At 36.7% G+C, this 20,167-nt stretch overlaps 2 protein-coding genes across 2 annotated transcripts; one reads left to right on the forward strand and one right to left on the reverse strand.

Annotated features, from left to right (window-relative positions):
- Positions 1–489: 489 nt before the first annotated feature.
- LOC118752435 (cell division cycle 7-related protein kinase-like) lies at positions 490–12,547 on the forward strand. Its single transcript, XM_036487353.1, has 3 exons — positions 490–2,118; positions 3,429–3,651; positions 10,208–12,547. Exons 1-3 carry the CDS (start codon positions 1,590–1,592, stop codon positions 11,862–11,864), a joined length of 2,409 nt encoding a protein of 802 aa, XP_036343246.1. The 5' UTR covers positions 490–1,589; the 3' UTR covers positions 11,865–12,547.
- A 1,113-nt stretch (positions 12,548–13,660) lies between these two features.
- On the reverse strand, positions 13,661–14,473 carry LOC118752436 (zinc finger protein 593 homolog). The gene is made up of 2 exons (XM_036487354.1): positions 14,376–14,473; positions 13,661–14,307 (listed from the first exon to the last, which is right to left on the reverse strand). Exons 1-2 carry the CDS (start codon positions 14,462–14,464, stop codon positions 13,776–13,778), a joined length of 621 nt encoding a protein of 206 aa, XP_036343247.1. The 5' UTR covers positions 14,465–14,473; the 3' UTR covers positions 13,661–13,775.
- Positions 14,474–20,167: the final 5,694 nt, after the last annotated feature.

Here is a 20,167-nt window from a genome sequence, read left to right on the forward strand (position 1 = left end):
GCATACACAAAACACATTCCAGGAAAAGAAAAGAAGAGATATTACTGGAAAATTACGTCTAGAAATGTTGCAGCACAGTCTATATTTAAAAAATTGCAGGTTTTTGTAAATATTTCGCGAAAATATCAACCAAAAAAAACAGAAAATACCTGCTCCAAGTGAATTTTTAGACGCCAAATGAATTGAAATATCACGACCAAGTGTGCAGAAGTGTAATCGTCATGTAATCGTTGCTTCATGACGATAACTATGACTCAACTATGATTGGACGACCAATGAGCAGAAAGCCTAAGTATGCACAATGGCCAAGACGTATTCGTACAAGGTGTGTTGTAAGATCAGCTGATTTCTTTGCCTTACATGTATTTTGTTTTTGCTTTTACTGATTTGACAAACATCCATCAAAACCAAAAACAAAATACATGTAAACTTTGGACGAATTGAGATTTGACATAAAACCCGGAATGCAATATACATGTGGTTGTTGTTGCTGTAATCTAAATTCGCCAGTAACACCACCAAGGCGAATCTATACAAAGGTGTCTTGACAATGTTGTCTGGTGTAAACCGCAAATCGAGCTGTCTCAACTGAAACCACCTTCTATTATTGCATCGTGGTCAAAAAGATGTGTTTGTTATAATTTTGTTTTGTTTTACTGATTGTCAATGTATGTATATGTTGTAATTGTTGTTTTTGTTTGCTAACACCACCTTGTATAAAATCGCCTTGGATGTGGATTAACAAGAAATATCGATACGTCGACAAGTGGTCGATTAGAATAATGTCGATGCATCTAAGCAAAACATCGATGTTTTTTTGGAATCCCTGACACCGGGCTCAATTCATCTTGCCGTCATTCTCGCAGCAAACTCGATTTTCGGCAACTGACAGGCAGGAAGCGTGGCGGATTTATTTTTCAATAATTTTTCATATTTTCACATTAGTAAAATTCCCATTTGTTATTTATCTACATCAACATTTCATTCGACCATACGGCAAATAAAACAAAAAAATTCAAATACAATTCGATCGACCGAATTGGACGGTAAACAAATTTTTTGTCGTGCAAAATTTTTTGTAAGTCGCAGGACCGAAAGGGAAATTTGTATGAGTTCGGTTGGAAGTGAATTAAGTAATTCTAATTCCCATACATTTTGGCATCTGCCTGGCAAATGCAGGTAAATCGTTTTACGGTGTGTCGTTGGGTCTATCTTGAACCACCTCAAGAACAGAGTTGAAATAAGGATTAGTGCTGTGAAAATTTTGTCGTGGAGTATCCAAAACTATCGCAATAAAGGGGCTTCGCGGAGGGTGAAGCACGCCCAAAGGCGTAGTGAAAATCGCCCTTTGCAAAACGAGCAAACGGTGATTTTTAGTGAAGGATTTACGCCCAGGGCTTAAGCATCAACATATACAAGCGTCAGTTGTTATTGTACCAGCAGCCGCAGCTGGAAAAACAACGCCGGAAAAACCATCACAAATATCACCAGTTACACAAAAACCATTGCCTAAAATTGCTCCATCTCGTCAAATCCCACAGAAGTTCCGGCCCCGTAAGAAGCCGGAAGGTGAGCCAAGGAGGAAAAAAATGGAAAAGAAGTCACATAAAGCAACACGTAATGGCAATATAATAGTAGCTGGTGCCAGTTCCGGCATCTCAACCGGTGGCAGCGCAGTTGCACCCGTCTCGACGCTTTCCATACCCACCCGCACAACTGGCCATAAGCAGCACACGCCCAGCGGTAGCGCAGTAGCCGCAACTGGCGCTGCTGGCGGTGGTGGTGTCAGTAGTAGTGGGAAACACCGCAGCAGCAACTCGGGTCATCACTATCACAGTCATCACACACACATTACTAGTCATCCCCAACACCACCAGCACACCACACACACCAGCACAGCGAATCAAACGCAGGAAGCAACGCAAGTGCAGCATTCGACGCTACATGCCCCGAATCCCGCGATATTGCTAGCAGTCGGCAAAGCGGCTAACGAAGCCAGCCGGGGCACGAAAGTTACGGGTACACAAGTCACCAACGCTATGGAACATATAGCGACAGCGCTAACAACAGTCAGTCCCAAGTTGGCAACGACGGCGGCGATGCGCAACAAAAACGAAGGTAAGCTTACTTGACACAGTGATCGAATGTAAATAAGTCGTAAGTGAGAAAAGCCAGTTAGCGTGTGTAGAAAAAAAAAATAATACGTACATAGATGATAAAAAAAATAAGCCATTTGCTTATCGGGCTTTTATATAGATGATGTATGTGCGCTGTGTGTTTTGTGTTGTACAAACATAAATAAAACTGGTAAAAGTAACGACCTTTGTTAAGGTTGCTGCCCGCGTTTGCTAAAATACGTTAGAGAGCATGTTAGTGAAGGGGAGATGGTGGCGCAAGTTTTTTTTATTCACAATTGGGCACTTGTGATAACCACATTTTTGTTTTTGATGGCTTTCTGCTTTGAAGTTCCCTCGCTATCTGGCTTCTTCACACTACAAATGCATATGCATTTACATCAATATGTATTTAGTTAAATAAGCTTAGAATTGCCTATTATCACATGTATTAGTAAAAAACTATATATATATTTTTAAAATCTGTTTTTTTAATACATTCTACCAACCAAAATCAAAAAAAAAAAAATTTCATAGAAAATATCACTTTATAAATAAAGTTCTTTAAACATATTTTATTTTTTATGAATAAGGCCATATTTCTTTAATAAATCTATTATTAGCATTATACTTAAACAATCAAGCCACAAATACATATGTAAATGTTATGTATGACACGTTTACTTTGCTCACCCGTGCATTTCTACTATCATTAAAATCATTAATTTATCTACTTTCATATGTACATACAAACATATCGTCGTTTAAAGTACAAAACCGCGTATCGTCATTCTGCAAAACCGCGTAACAGACGTTGGCTGCCAAAAAATGGGATTTGCTCACACAAGCTCTTGGCTAAATCCTTATCCATTCGTCCTGAAATATACTAGCCAGAAATGCGATTGCTTTATAAAAAAGAGAACCATTTTGAAATATGAGTGTTGTTACTCTCTAGAGAATAATTTATGCTACCTCACATACGCGGTTTTGCATTCAAACATATGCTCATACATAATATTTGCTAAATCGTGGCTACTCATTAAACCATTATTTATTATGTATTAGTAATGTGATGTGGAATTTACATAGCTAAGTACGTAGATACATATACATACATATGTATAGCACTTCACCTTTGTTTATATTTATTCTTATCAATCAATAATTCTCGTTTCTAAGTTCATATATCTTTAGTATATCTATATATGCACATACTTAGATACATATGTATGTGCCTTCATACGTACGTACGTAACAAAGGTAAATTATTAAAGCTTTTTATTAATCATTTAATTATTTTTTTTTTATTTGTAGAGGCTATCAACGACTTACGTCAACGCATTCCCGAAATCGAAAATATTTTCGATGTACACAGCCGTATCGGCAATGGCACCTTCAGTACGGTGCTGCTGGGAACTTTGAAGAAGGAACGCGGTTTGCCGGAGCATATGCGACGTAAATTCGCAATAAAACATCACATACCCACCAGTCATCCGGATAGGATAATGAAGGAGCTGCAGTGCATGGCGAAAATTGGGTAAGTGACAGTGTTGGTGAAAATTTGGAATATTTAGTTTATTACGATACGTAAGATGGTCTATAAGGAATGTGTAGCAGCTCCTTTAATTGTCAGAATTTTAATTTGAAGACCTTCCTAGGCCGCCTAAAATGTCAACTAACTAAGTAAAACTCCAAAATTCCTTTTTGATTGATTAGGATGAATTTCATCGAATTATAAATCCCCACATCGTTTTAGCAATTATAAATTTTAGTCAGTTTCGGTTTTTTTACATTTCAGCGACTATGAGTTAAGCATTTTTATATTAAGGTAACGATATTTATGTATATTTTGTAACTCAATATAATCATTAGCTATAGAAGCTACAGTAGTGTGCACTGAAACAGGGTCAATAAATTCATAAAGTTTAAAAAAAAAATATAAACGCTTATCCTTGCATCGGCTTTGCAATATACAAAAAACTTTGTTTTTCAAAACTTTGAAAGTGGTGAGAAATGAATAAGGCTCTAAAAATTTGAAAAAGCTGAATGCTGCGAAAAAATAAATTCGCTTCGAATAACTTAAAGCTTTTTGGAACTCTCTATGTAATTAGCGATTTTTTCCATATTTTTTAGGAATTATATGAGAAACGTACGCCACTATTTTACTAAATTTGTAGATTTCCTTCTTGGGGATAAAGCCTATTGCAAAAAGTTTAATAATATATGTAGATAATTTCAGTAGCCCGTTCATTTCTTTTCTCTCTCAATTTTTGTATGTTGTAGCACAAAGGGAAATAATTCCTCGTTTTCTACCAATAGGAGGCCTTTTGGAGGAGTTCTCCTAAATCTACTACTTTAGTTCATAAAGAAATTATATAAACGTGGTAAAATCATACTTCTTTAAATAATTCATGTAAGATTCATATCAAACCCATATGTTTTATTCCAACTTAAAAAGAATATTGCAATTCGTTTGTAAACTTATACATTCGCTTCAATTGTAAATAGGAAAAGCCCTTCTAGAAGGCATGCAGAGTCTCAAAAACTTTGAAATTCTTAAAAACTGCATACGGGCATTGCTTTATTGCCTGGCGCTGTATATGTTGAGAATATAGATGGCACTTCTTTAATTTATGAGCCTACAGAGTCAGCATCCAAAGAAATATATCTAAAAATAACCACATCTTTGTTGTGTACTTCCACAGAATTTTATCTGATGGCTAATTTCGCAAATTCTACACAAAATGTTAGTCATATTTTCCATACATAATTATTTTCAATACATTTGAATGCTTCTATCAAGAAAATTAGAGCACGACCATCAAAAGCATTCGTACCATTGTCAAGAGAAATACGCTTCTAATTTTTTCTTTTTGTTTTTGCAAAAAAAAAAAAACTTGTAAAATATTGCCACTCACGCGCCCAAGCGCTGACGTCGTCAACAGCACATTAAATTATGGTGGGGGCTTATGACGTACATACATGTATTTCAGCAAAAATTAAAAATTCCTTTGCAAAGATTTTCGTATCGAAATAAATCCACTGCTAAAGTGCACGCACATGGCATATGGTATGTACATTTTGTATGTAAATATGTGTATCAGTTAGCAGGTATACATACATATATATCGTTACCTTAATATAGAAAGGCCCTAACTCATATAGTCGCTGAAATGCAAAAAGCCGTAACTGACTAAAAATTTTTAATTGCTTAAAATGATGTGGGGACTTATAATTCGATGAAATACATCATAATCAATCAAAACAGGAATTTTAAATTTTAACTTAGTTACGGCTTTTTATATTTCAGCGACGATGTGAGATAGGACCTTTCTATATTAAGTAGGTTTGTACACTGCCTCTACTTGATCGGGTGAAAAGGCCATTACTCGTATAGTTGACTGCCGAGCACTTCCTTTGCCTTTAGTGTATTTGTGGTACGCCTACGAATTCATTGCTGGCACGAAAATTTCGCAATTGTAGGTGCTGAGTATCTACATACATATGTATATAGGACAGTCAATCAATAAAGTTTAGGTACATCGATTTTTTGCAATATGGGCAACTCTTTTCTGGTTATTTTATTTATCGCAACTTTTTTATAATTCTACAACATAAATCCCTAAAATCAGAGCTCCAAACCTTACGCAAAATTAAAGTAAATTCTGCGAATTTTCATTAAAATATAGCACTTTTTAATTACACTCTTTTGAAAAAAGTTGAGTATGCAGTTGATTTTGTAGCCCATGCAATTTTAGTGCAATAATGTACATACAAGTCTGAGGTAGCTAGGACTTACCAATGATTTTTGACACATTTTTTTTGTTAAAGGAGTCGCTCATTTTCTCTACATAAAAAATTTTCGATTTTATTATTATATGGAGAAAATGAGCACATTCAACAAAAAAAAAATTGCAAAAAATCATTGGTAAGCCCTAGCTACCTCAGGCTTGTACATACATTATTGTCCTAAAATTGAATGGGCTTGAATAGTGCATACTCAGTTTGTTTTTTAAAGAGTGTAATTAAAAAGTGTAATATTTTGATGAAAATTGGCAGAATTTTCTTTAATTTGGTACAAGGTTTGGAGCTCTAATTTTTATGGCCTTGGTCATAGAATCAACCATATTTTTATAAAAAAAATTGGTAAAAATAATATAATTAAAAGAGCAACAACCAACAGTTGCCCGTATTGCATAAAAATCGATGTACCTAAACTTAATTGATGGACTGTATGTACGTGCATACTTATGCGAATGTGCGTAGATTAACATCTGCTTACAAATGTACCCACTGAGTATACTGTGCATTTGTACTGGGTCTGGGGCTGTAACCACTGGTGGCGGCCGGCTTTCAGCAGCACTCATTCAATGCGAATTAACGTCAACATCAAACTATTTTCTAAATGCGCATGTTAAAAGAGCAACAGCCAACCTTTCCACCCCGCTGCGTCGTCCACGAGCACGTGCACACACCGCCCACCGCAATTACGAGCCGAATTGAGGGTGATTGTGTTTGTGCTGTTGCTGCCCTGTAGGATCTCGGAATAGACGGCAGGAGATTGTAAGTAGTCCAAAGTTTAGTCCAAGCACTTGTAAAATTCTATTTACATTTAACATTGAATGCCCTAGGCTCGGTCCAATTGTCTGCTTCAGCATTACATTGTAACCAATTTTAGATAACAAAATAAAATAAAATAAAATAAAAATTATAACTTGCCCCAGCTGCGATGCGAACCGGGGTTCTCTGATTTTTTAAGCGGATGCTCTCTCTACATGCCAGCGTCGTACATATAACTTCGTTGACTAAGCGCCTACATATCAGTAAATGGCTAATTTTACCCATTGTCCGCTTTTGCATGACATTGTAACCAATTTTAGATCAAAACTCATACTTTATGCATTACATTCGGACCATTTTTTGCACAATTCACATGTTTTTCATTACATTTATTTAAATTTTTGGACTATCTTTGGTCTAGATACAAAGCTCCTAGACCTAAGATTGTATTTTTCGGGTAATTGCACCAATTTTTCCTTCAAGGTGGTGACTACACGGTCAATCGATCGCCACTGACGTACGAGCACTTGAGCACAATTAACATTGCAGACGTTGCTGCTGGCTTCGTCGTTGTCGGCTCGTAAGCACTTTGCGTAAATATCAACATACAATTGCCGTCTGGTTTGTGCCTGTATCGGTATCTGTATTGTGGTCGGTGTAACCTTCACCTTCGCTCCGCCGTTGAAGGCAATTGTACGCCAGCAAAGTTGCAGTTGTTGCTTTTCCTGCTGTAATATACTTCCAGATCAATATAGCGTCTCACTACCATGTCTGGCTCTTCCCTCTCGTCTTTCGCATGGCCGGCTGGTTGCGGTAGTGCTTAACGCGCGCGGTGTGTGCGTGGCAAAGCGTGCACTATCGCTCATTGCATGTACATATACTAGTTGATTAGATTCCACTTTGCTTTGTGACTATTTTGTTGCCTCTGTTTTATTCTTTCCTTTCTTTTTGTTGCTTTATTCATCTTTGATAGCTGCTTCTAAAAGTGGACGGAACGTCACAGCGTATCGACGACGTATGTACGTCACAAGCAAATTTATTTCTATTCCGCTTTCAGTGCGACGTGATGAAAGGTTGGCTGTCGGTCTGACTTTCTGCCTACCTAGGGGTGGTAGGTCGGCAGCCAAAGTGTGCCGTTAACCATCAGACTGCACAGCGTCTAAGGTGCGCTAGTGAGTGGCGTGTTTTTCGCTTTCAAATGTCAACAATTCATTTCAGATGTTATTGTTGTTGTTGTAGCGGCTACATTCAGATATCACTTTTAAGCGGCTACACACTTGTTCCAAGTGCAATGATGGGCGGAATGGGGCGACCCCAACTGCTAAACAACTCCCCCACAGCTGCATATCACACGGCAGGCGCTTATACTTACATACGTGAATTAAGTTCAAGATTGCTTTATTTATTTTTTATATTGACATACATACATATGAAAGATGTATGTGGAGCTGTTACATACATATGTACATGCATCCCTACAACGTCAGTGAGGCGCATGTTTTTGAATGAGGCGCTTGGGCGGGTGCGGGAACGGCATGACGTCCGCTGACGCTTCCTCTATGAGCTGCCAGTCACTCGCTCAGGCTTCGTTGTGTTGCTTTTTTTGTTGGGTTTAATTTTATTCAACGAATTTTTATTTACGTAAATAACAGCGCGAACACTTTCTCGTCTTTCTGTCGATGATAATTGCCAATATAAATTTGTTGAGCTTTTCAGTGAATTGAATTTTTTGTTGTAAATTATTTCGCTTGACGCACTTTGCTGTTAAATATTTAATCAATCCATTTTCTATGACGGGTTTAACGATTTGTGGTTCAAGGAGAAAAATTGTTTTTTTTTTAGTAAATAAATTTGAAATATATGAGAAAAAATTAATAGTTTTAATAAAATTTATGAAAAAACTAATAGTTTTAATGTTGTTTTTAAAACAAAACTTTTTCAAATAGGTACCTTTATTTCTGCACGTCTTTTAATTCACTAGGAATGTTTTATCTTTTTTATGTTTCTCTTATTATTGTTGTAGCCACCGAAATAAATTTTCTTAATTTTCTCACTCAGTGAAAGCAATTTTAGGATAGCTTCATAGAACAGAAGCTGACCAGCTGGGTCACTCCTGGAAATACAGCAGCCACATTCAGACCATCTTTTGGGCAAAATGGTGGGTGCGGATTTCTATTCTATCATTTTTCCGCAAATTTTTTATAAACTATGCTTCATACTACAACAAAAAACATTAAAATATAATTTCTAAACTTTGTGCGAAAATCGGGAAAATTCAATAAATATTCATGCAAATTTTCAACTTTTTAACCAGATTTTTTTAGAATTCCTTTGAGTATGCAGATTTGTAGCGCAATACATTTTATTGCAATAAAGTGGAAATTTGAAGTATCCAGGACTTACCGTTGATTTTTGACAATTTTTTCCTTTAAAAATAAATGTTCGAAAATACTGTGTACGGAAAAATGCTAAACACCTTCAAAAAAAATCTCAAAAATCAAAGCAATTTTCGACTAACTTCAAACTTGCATTTTTTATACTAGAATTTATTATTTTATATTAATTTATTATTATTTTTTTTTGTTTTATTTTTTTTTTTTTTATTTTTTTTTTTTTTGTTGTAGGATGAACCATATTTTTATGAAATTAGCGGAAAATAGGAAAAAAGGAGCAAACCGTTCCTTTGATTTTGGCCACTTTGACAATTCTCAATTTATAGTAAACAACGCATGAAAAATTTTAAAAGCACTGATATTCCTATACTTTCGCTAAAATCCCAGTTTTTTCACATTTTCTTTATTCATTCTTTTTATAAATCATATGTATATTTATTAAATTTTAAACAATTAAAACTTGTTTCATATCCAAAATTTGACGGTGTCAAGCCCATTTTTCAAAAATTTGTCATAAATCTATTTATTGCTAAAGAATTATTGCAAACATCAATTTTAAATGAACTAGTAGTTACTGATTTATGGAAGGTATCGTACTTTTCTAAATTACCGTTATATGGGATGTGGGCATGGTTATTGTCCGATTTCAAAAATTTTCAGCCGTCTGGTTTGTTTTGGCAAGACCAACCACTGCGCCAACTGGTTACAGAGATATACATATGTAATTAGAAGCTAATAAGCTTCAGTAGTTACTAAAATATCGGAGTTTTCGTATATCCGCGGTAGGCGTGGTTATTGTGCGATTTTGCCCATTTTCTATCGTATATACAGACGGACGGACGGATGGATTTATTTTTTTTTTTTCATTTTCGTAATTTTCTCCATCTAGATTTTTGAAATAAAGCACTGTGCTGCAGTAGTGAGCCAGTCTTAAGTTCAGTTACTTAGAACTCTTACAGGGCCGAAAACCGAATACTCAAAAGATCCATTCCAATAATAAATTGGAAAGTCTATATCTATACCAGCGCTACATGTGCATATGTACATACATATAGACGGCAGGTTTATCAATTTCTTGAGAATACAGTTCTGCCTGCCTATCACATTTCATCACTCACTTTTTCCCCTTTTTCTTTTCAGCGGCACCGACAATGTCGTCGGCATCAACTGCTGCATACGCTACAACGAATCGGTGGCCTTCATCATGCCGTACATGCAACACGATCGTTTTCACGACTTCTTCAACAAAATGGAGCTGTCCGAGTTGCAGCACTACATGCGGAATTTGCTGATCGCCCTGCGGCACGTCCACAAATTCAATGTCATTCACCGCGACGTGAAGCCTAGCAACTTTTTGTACAACCGACGCAAGCGCCAATTCCTGCTGGTGGACTTCGGCCTGGCGCAACAGGTGCCCACATCTCATGTGTCGAACACGCTGGAAGGGGGCTGTGAACAGCCGCTCTCATTGGCAATGGGCTCGGAAGGCAAGCGTCCGCGCGACGGCGAAGACTCGGCGTCCAACAGAACGGCCGATTCGAATGGCAGCGTGGCGGCTGGTGACGCTTATGGCGGCTCAAAGCGTCCGCGTTGCACCGGGCCACATGGCGATCAAGAATTTACCGCAAATGCGACGCCCAATGCGCGTGTCGCCAACAGCTGCATAGTTGGCGGTTCGCCATTCAAGATGCCACTGAAGCAATTGAACGAGATCACTGCGACGGGCGGCAACAAGACTAGCGCTTTGGGCGCGGTTTCCAACCTAGCAATGGGAAGCGGCACGAACGCGACCAACCACAACAACAACGCCGGCGATAATGGCATTTGCGAGGCGCAGCTAGGACGGCAGGTAAAGTCCGCCATACTCGGAAGCTCGGCAAGCACCCGCCTGCAGCAGAAATTGCGTCAAAGCGGAGGCGGCATGCGCAGTCCCAACAGTGCCGCACAGGATGCTGCAGCCACCGGCTCGAATGCCGGCGCAGCACAGTGCATGGAGAGCTGCTTGGCCAACAAATACAACACCAATCGCAATATGAGCGTCACCAACGGCCCGAAGTGCGTGTGCTATGGCAATCCGCAGGTCTGCAACATCTGCCTCGTCAAAAAAGAGATGCACGCATCACGCGCCGGCACGCCCGGCTATCGGCCGCCTGAAGTGCTACTGAAGTATGCCGATCAGACCACTGCCGTTGACATTTGGGCTGCGGGCGTCATATTCCTCTCCATACTGTCATCGGTGTACCCGTTTTTCAAGGCGCCGAACGACTTTGTGGCGCTTGCTGAGATGGTCACTATATTCGGCGACAAGACCATACGTAAGACTGCCTTCATACTCGACCGCTTGGTGACGCTGAGCCAAAAGACGCGGCCGCTGGACCTACGCAAGCTGTGTGTGCGCTTTCGAAATCGCGTGAAATTCAGCTCACCAGAGCTGCTGAAGAAGTATCAGCGGCCGGATGGTACCTGTGAAGTGTGTCGCAACTGTGATCAATTCTACTTCAACTGCTTGTGCACGGAAACCAACTACAACACCGAACCGCTGGACGGCGATGACCCTTTCCCCGCAAGCGCCTACGATTTGCTGTACAAACTGCTCGAAGTGAATCCACATCAACGCATCACCGCTGATGAGGCGCTCAAACATCCCTTCTTCAGTGAAATGGCCACCACCAGCAGCAGCCAGAGTTCAAGTGTTACTAGTAACAACAATAATAATAATAATAATAATGTAAATAGAACGGCTATCTCCATAGAGAGCATACAGAAGAAGGGTGCACGTGATAAAGTAGAACCTTGAAGTTTGCGCAAATGACGTGGCAAACGTGGGCGGAAGGGGAGAGAGAAACCTAAAGAAACTGGAAGTTAGGCAGCCCCTAAAAATGTTCGTTAATTGTCTGCGAGTTGCAAATTGTTGAGATTGTTTGTGGACCTCAGTCATACGTAGTAAATCATGAATACCGGTCAGCGCAGTATAGGCGCGCATGCGCCTGTGTCTGTGCAGTTACCGGACCCCAAATCGCCTTGTTAAATTGTACGACGATCATTTCGTATTCTGATGTATTTATTATGATTAGAAACTAATAGCAATCGTTTTGGCCCAGTCTAAATCGAAGGATGATGTCTGTAAAAATTTTACAAATGCGTTTGGAAATATTGTGAATCATAGCGTAGTAGTGTTTTTATGTAATATACTAGTATAAAATATATTTTTCAAAATCATGCAAAAATGCGATGATTACTAAGAAGAGAGCAAAGGGACCCAGTGACCGAACTCCTTAGCCGGCAGCTAGCCACTACGGAAAGTGGCATCATTTCGAAAAGTACCCAGTTAAATTGTAAATTACACGCTTTATTTGATGATTATGCTTTCATTTGTTTTTGTTTCTTTTTTGTTGAAAATTTGCGCTTACACATAATTTTTAGTTACTTATAATTTATTTAGTATTATTACAGCAAATAAAAGGGTAAACGTTACAAATATGTATTTATGATTTTTTTACAGTTTACTGTGCAATATTAAAACAAAATTATTAGATTAGAAATGTATATTTGTGTGTAATTTTGTGTATGTCGTGTGATTTAGAATTGATAATTTAATATAGAACGTACTAATTGAAATTAAAATTATTTGTTGAACTACAAAAACTTAGAGGTTTTGTTTCATAGTTCATAGCATATGTATTTTTGTTATATTTTGCTTTATTAGACCGCATCGATACGCATATGTACTATATATGTACATACATACATTCGTCGTTTAATGTACAATGCCGCATATCAAGATAAGCAAAACCTCGTATGGGAGGCTACCCAAATTTTACAGGTGAGAGCAAAAAGTGTCTTATTTCACAACGGTTCTCTCTTTAATCTCCAATTATCTCTACTTTAAATCTCTAAATATCGATATTTTGATACGAATGGATAAGGCTTGATGCCAGGAGTTTCCGGTGAGAAAATTAAATTTTTGGCACAAATGTCAGCTACGAGGTTTTGCAGATCCACGATACGCGGGTTTGCGCTTTAAAGGACGATATGCTTCTGAGTAGAGATAGTATTTTGAAACCTATATTTAGCTTTCATTTTTAAACTATTATTGATGGAAATATCCAATATACGCATCCATGGATAAATGCCGAATTGGAACATAGTTGCGCAAATAAGGCATCCCCATCAATTATAGTTTGGAAATAAAAGAGACTGATGCCTTGGCTTGACAGGGCCAATAATAATCCTGGCTAATAAAAACCCTCTGTAGGAACTGCCACCAACATTAACATACCTGGAGCTGAAGACAACCATCATTGAATCTAAATCACCAATATTTATCGGCACCTTGTGATGTAGAAGCAACTAAAGACGGCGTGAGCTGAATATCCTCTGCTATCGAAACAGTTCCTCTTGGAGCGCCACCTCCCCCAAATGATGCTCTTTTTCCTTCTTTTATTAGCGCACCTTAGCTGAGATTCTATTCCTAGTACTTTGCGTAGAAATACTTTGGCCTACATATTAAACATTTACATTTTTCAACCAATTATTACCAAGTGCGATTATTCTCGCGTTGCTTGAAAAAAGGTTAAAGTAATATTCCGGCAATTTTAAATCTAACGCACGTTTTTATTAACAGTTTTTACATTTTACAAATGAAATGATACATATTTTGTTAGTATCATTCCTTAGTCCCAAAAAGGAGTATTTCCATTTCCTCCACCTATGATTGCATTTTCTCAACTTTTCGCTTAGTTTTAGGCACTTTATCTTCCTCCAATTTTTCATCGACCCGTATGCGTTTTCCCTTTTTGACCTGCTCTTTTGTGGGTTGTGTTTCCATTACCCGTTTTTTTGGAGCTTTGTAGCTACCCTGTCCAGCAGCACGTTCAGCTTCCTCCACCGTGTATGGCTCCAATTCTAACGCCTTCATACGACGTTTGTGCACTTTGGTGCGAAAATGTGCTTGCATTGCATGATCGTCGATGAAGTATTTGGCACAGTGTACACAGTAGAATTGCGCGAATCCAGGCTGATCGAGATCCACCGGTTGATTGATGAGCTCTGCTGATTGTGTACGCAAATCGTCGTCAATTTGGTCGAGATCACGTCGCCGACTGCGCACACGCCAACGGCGACGTAGGTGCGTGTCACCGGAGTGCATTTTCTTGCGCTTCTGTACCATACCCATTTTGATGCAGCTCTTTTGAAGATTACAGTTGCACGGAACTAATTTGAAATGCGAAGTGTGGAAGCTAAATTGGAGGTAAAATTTCTAATTAGTTTAAAGCTTTTTATTTAATTGAAAAAAATGAGAAATTACCAAACTGCTATTTTGGACGACCACGAGTTTCTGTTTTTATACTGCGTACGCTTTCCCACACAAACAACAAAAACAAATGATTTTGACATTTTCTTGCACATGATCAGAGGTGGGCACTACCACAAACAAGCGTGAGCTAAAAGTGAGCATGTGTTAGTGTACCTAATTCATTTTGCATGCTGTCGTGTTCTCATCGATGCGCTCTCGCTTGTATACGTACACGCAACGCTTACGCTCTTTTAGCACCTGCTAACTCTCTGCCCATGCCTGCACATGATGTACGCAATAGAAAACGAAGAGAAGAGAAGGTGTATAAACTCTGAATGGCAACTTTTTCCAGCCAACAACTGGCGAACGCAACTTATTTAACCAGTACACCTACATATTTTATAAACCTTCAATTTCAAATATAAAATTTCCCTACAAAAATTATTTGATTATGTATTATACACTCTTATAAAGTTTATTTGAAACACACATTTTCTTTTAAAATACCTTTATTTTAACAGCCCTATTTGCGTGCAATGACAAAACTCTCTGCTATAACTATTGTCATGCTTATAATCAATTGTCACGTTTAGGTGTACAGAGGGCAATTTGAAAGCTCTAACGCTGACAATTGCTATTATTTTTGTGGTGACCTATTGAGTACGTGACAACGCTAAAACACATGTTAATATTTTAAATTTTATTAATTTTGCCGAAAAAAGTTACAAATTTGTATTAATATGGTCACATATCAATATTATCTCAATCAAAGCTCGTTTTTTAATCACCCCGTTTACACAGGCAAATCTCAGATTATTCGCCGTCAAATTTGTTGTGCTTGTTATTCTCACATCTCAAGGAAAATTTATGTTTCTTCTCTGTGCCACCGTGATCACGTTTTTCTGCTATAATAAGCAATATAAATATATTTTAACTTAACATTTTATTAAAAATACCTTTACAAACCTCTTTTACTTGCTAGCGTACATTTTTGTTTACTTTTACATTTGGCATTTCTCCTCTCTTTCGCAAAAACAATCGATAAAACTAGGATGGACACCGAAAAGTTATCCATTTCGGTGTATTTTGTTTAAAAGAAATCCAGTCTGTTGCAGTGGCAGTCAAAAAGAATAATTCAATTGTAAACAAAGAACAGATGTTTCACTACAGAGAAACTTTCGCCACAATTGGCAAATAAAACGAGCTTTACTTATGACTACAGTTGATGACACGATAATGACACTTGACGGCTGTGACATTACACGATTAGGGCTGTAAGATAAGTTAAATGTACAAATTCGCTATCCAAGTTCTCCTTCTTTAAATTTATTTGACTCTGTTTACTGGGCAATCTCAATTTGGCTTGAGGTGAAAATGTTATTCACCAATTTTGTTAGTTATTGACAATTTCCACGCTGATTCGTTGCTGTCAGCTGTCGCTTTCGCTGCTGCGTAGTTTGTGGAGCGAGCCTAGCGCGGCAGAGTTGTCAATTGTTCGAAAAGCTTTCAAGTGGTTGGTTATGTGAGTTTTCCATTGTAGCTAAAACTTTAATTATTTTGTTAAAAGAGCTAAATAAGCATTTTTTGTTGGAATTATCGAAAAAATCCCCTAGGGTGCAAAATTTGATGCAGTGCCAAGCGTATATGTATGTCCGCTTAATGACAAAGTGACTCGAAAGAGATAAGGGCTTTGGAGCCAAAAGTAAAATCGGTGCATAGTGCGAACGCTGCATGAAAAAATAAAAATCGCTAGCAAATGAAAATCAGCGCTACTTGAACATCTGAGAAAATTTAATTGGATTGAATAAGCTGCTGAACACATTCCAACAAAGTACATTCGACTGCTGCAGAAACCAACAGCGACCTAATTGAGCCAACTGGACATTAGCTGGCACAGCCATCAGCAGCTGTGTCTCCCTATTGGTCTTCCAGCGGTGATAGCGGGGCAAAAGCGGTAAGTTGCACACCACTCGTTTTATCTGTGATTTTATCATTACAAACTACTTATGTACTATTATCAGCAGCGCTTATCGCATTTTACAGCTATTAATACTAGGAGGTTTATAGATATACGCCATAAGCTATTTTAGTTTTGTTTTGTTCATTTACCGCTCATAAATATTTCTGTTGTCGATTTTATATGTTTTAATGATTTGGTGTCTACAGTCAACACAATTCCATCAATGCCATATTCGTGGATAGGTTGGTTTTTCGAATGATGTAACTCATCAGCCAGCAAGGCAGTCACGCAGAAAAGCGCAGCGTTTCAGCGTTGCAATCTGCTTATTTACTTACCGTGCAGGTATGCAAAAAGCTAGAAATACACAGCAACGTGTCGTGGCATGGAGCGTTTCGTTGGGAGTAAAATCACATTGTTGCTAATCAACAACCAGTTTCTCTGTCAGGCGGAATTCGCATAAGCGCTGTGTCAATTATCGTTTGCAACCGCACATATGCTGCTGACTACTTATATTTGCACTTTTATAACAAACTCTGTGGCTTGCGGTGGGAAACGCAAGCTTAAAATAGCTGAGTGATAAATAAATTATTACAGAAAATAAACCCGAAAAGGTAGTTCATTTAAACTTTTTCGAAGCTGATAATGTAAGAAGGCATACAATGCAGAAGTCATTACATTGTACGACTTGCCAAAGATCTTGAGCGGCAATTTTCTTACAAGAAGAGCTGTCTACTATTTACAATGACGAACGTACATACACTGCCGGTACAAAGTATTGTCACAGCAAATTTTTCACAATGCAAAAATTTTCATTATAATATTTTTCCGCTAATTTTTTTTAAGTTTTAGTAGCCTTAATTAGTGTTAGCTGAGTAGTCTGTAAGAATATTCTGTATTCCAAGGCTGAAATAAATAAATAATAATATTTTTCCGCTAATTTCGTATAAAAATATTGTTCATTCTACAACAAAAAATATAAAAGTATAGTTCCTAACCTCTGTGCAAAACTCGCGAAAATTCAGCAAATTTTCATGAAAATTTTCAACTTTTTAATCTGATTTTTTAGAATTTTTTTTTAGTATAGAGAATTGTAGCACAATCAATTTTTTTATAATAAAGTGCAAGTTTTTTCACGCAATTTCTTCCATACAAAAAATGTTTTTCGAAAATACTTTATATGGAAAAAATGCCAACACCGTCAACAAAAAAATTCTCAAAAATCAACGCGATTTTTTACTAACTCCGAACTTGCACTTTTTTACAAGAATTTAATGAGCAGCAAAACTGCATACTCAAAAAAATTCTAAATGATCTGATTAAAAAGTTGAAAATTTTGATGAAAATTTGCTGAATTTTCGCGAGTTTTGCACAAAGCTTAGGAATTTTATTTTTATGTTTTTTGTTGTTGAATGAACCATATTTTTATACAAAATTTGCGGAAAAATATTAGAATAAAAATTGTTGCATATATTGTGAAAAATTTCCTGTGCCAATACTTTGTTCCGGCAGTGTTCATATTTTAGATACCTTCTGCTTTAGCGATTTCTAAATAATCCTTATTATATACATGTATCACTCATTTACTGCAATCCTGTGATAACTCAAAAAAGCAACACTCGAGATAAACGGCTTTAAAACAGACATCCAAAATAATTATTTTAATACTTAGGATCAAAAAAGTAGCATTGTTTTAAGATACGGTTCTTTCGTCTTTGTATTATAAATATTAACGTGAAATATTTTTTTTTTCGTCTCGCAGGACGAATATTTTCAAATGGAAATTATTTACACCTTCTCTTAATAATTATATTAATTTCAAGGCGGAAATGATTTACGTCTTTTCATATTAATTATACGGGACTTTTATTTTGCTCGTATCTCGGGAAATTTAGTTCAAGACGAAAATGATTTTATTTTAATAGAATTGGTACACTTATAGCCGATTTCTCGGCATTTTACGTAAACTTCTCCGAATGCGATTATTTGAATTTGATATTCTAGCATGTGACACCCTTTTCAAAAAACTAAAATCACGTAAAAGCAAAGCCCTTTGACATCTCATTTTTGAAAATCGGACGAACGATACAGATTCGATGACATGAACAATCGTGGCTTTAAATCTCCGAGCTCGATTAAGAAGTTTCATTTCAATGAAAGTCCCATAAATGATGTACATAATTATTAAGAGAAGACATAAAGGCAGTTTCACACGGTTGGTACATTTTTACAGATTTTATATTGGGCTATTGGAACAAAATAAAAAAATTGGGACGGCATTTTCTTCGTAGTAAAGTCGGACTTTTTACCCCCTTCCCCCCGCAGGCTTGTTCTATACGGAAAATATGTTCCCTTATTTTTTTTATTTTGAAATCAAAAAATATTTAGAGGTCGCCCAAAGCGCCCAAAGTTTTCCATGTGTTTTATATGAGGAAAAACGACTTTTCGTAGAAATGGTATAGAATAGTTAAAAATTCATATTTTTGTACCAAAAAACTATTTTTATCTGCAGGAAATTCCCAGTAATAATACCTAGTTTTTTATTTAACCATTTTTTCATCGCAACTATAATTTATCGGTCCGCCAAAAACCCACAAAAACCCCGAAAAATTCAATGGGGCGGCCAATAAAAAATCGTTGGTATTAAAAAATGATTAAATAAACAATTGGGTATTATTATTGAAAGTCTCTCGAAGAGAACCAGAGTTTTCCAATCGAAAAATATTGATTTTCAAGATTCTATACCATTTCTACGAAAAATTTTATTTTTCCCATATAAAAATACATGGGAAACTTTGAGCGCTTTGAGCGACCTCTAAACATTTTTTGGTTTCAGAATAAAAATAGGGGTCTACCTTTTTTTTGATAGGGGGTGAGAGCATTACAATTCCGACTTTACTGTTTTTGGACCACCCTAATGTACACACATATGTGTAATATTTTTATATTTTAATTAGCAAAAATATGTAGATAATTATGTAAGTGAGTGAATTTTTCAAAAGTCAATTAAATTTGTTCGCAAAATCCTAATTTTCCACGGAAATTTTCGCTTGATTTACTTTGAAATTATAATTTTGGTGGCGGAGTGCCGCCCCTACTTCGTTGAACATTTGAAATAAACACATACATATCGCTCATTTATTACAAGCTTTTATTTAACATCGCTTTGTATGTACATACACTTGTGATCAGCTAATTAAGCCAGCAACATTTTGATCAATTTTGGCTATTTTTCTTTTGTTTATTTATTGGTTATTATTTTTCCATAAAAATCTAGCTCATTATATAACAAACACTACATAAATTCAGATTTCAAACTTTGTGCAAAAATTACGAAAAATCTGCAAAGTTTTAGCTAGATTTTAAATTTTTGTATTCAGATTTTTTAGATTTTTTTTAAGTATACAGTTTCATTCCCCATTAAATTCTAGGGTAATAATGTCTTAAGTTGCTAAAAAATCGCGTTGATTTTTAATGTTTTTTTTCTGACTTCATGACGCATTTTTTTCCAAGTAGCACTGTTGCAAGTTGAAAACTTAGCTGAAACTTTGCAGATTTTTCATAATTCTTGCACAAAGTTTTAAATCTGGATTTATATGGTGTTTGCTATATAAAGAGCTAGACTTTTATAAAAAAATAATAAACACTAAATAAACGAAAGCCAAATAGCCACAATTTACCAAAATGTTGCTGGCTTAATTAGCTGATCGATCACACGTGTATCGTGTTTTCGTATTATGACATTCTTGCAGAAAAGGTGGTATATGTTTGTATACACTATAGTTTAGCAATCAAAAGCAATAAACAATTGCGTACATACTTATGTATGTATAATCACGAATAAGTG

Source organism: Rhagoletis pomonella, unplaced genomic scaffold (assembly GCF_013731165.1).
Source record: "Rhagoletis pomonella isolate Grant_MI unplaced genomic scaffold, Rhpom_1.0 Rhpom_scaffold_01507, whole genome shotgun sequence".
Classification (NCBI taxonomy): domain Eukaryota; kingdom Metazoa; phylum Arthropoda; class Insecta; order Diptera; family Tephritidae; genus Rhagoletis; species Rhagoletis pomonella.

What these genes read in the sequence shown, in the direction of transcription:
- LOC118752435 (XM_036487353.1), top strand. Translation starts at nt 1,590, where the DNA reads ATGGAAAAGAAGTCACATAAAGCAACACGTAATGGCAATATAATAGTA. An exon ending in GATGCGCAACAAAAACGAAG is followed by an intron (nt 2,119 to 3,428) that starts GTAAGCTTACTT and finishes TTTTATTTGTAG; the next exon opens with AGGCTATCAACGACTTACGT. An exon ending in CAGTGCATGGCGAAAATTGG is followed by an intron (nt 3,652 to 10,207) that starts GTAAGTGACAGT and finishes TTTTCTTTTCAG; the next exon opens with CGGCACCGACAATGTCGTCG.
- LOC118752436 (XM_036487354.1), bottom strand. Translation starts at nt 14,464, where the DNA reads ATGTCAAAATCATTTGTTTTTGTTGTTTGTGTGGGAAAGCGTACGCAG. An exon ending in TCGTCCAAAATAGCAGTTTG is followed by an intron (nt 14,308 to 14,375) that starts GTAATTTCTCAT and finishes CCTCCAATTTAG; the next exon opens with CTTCCACACTTCGCATTTCA.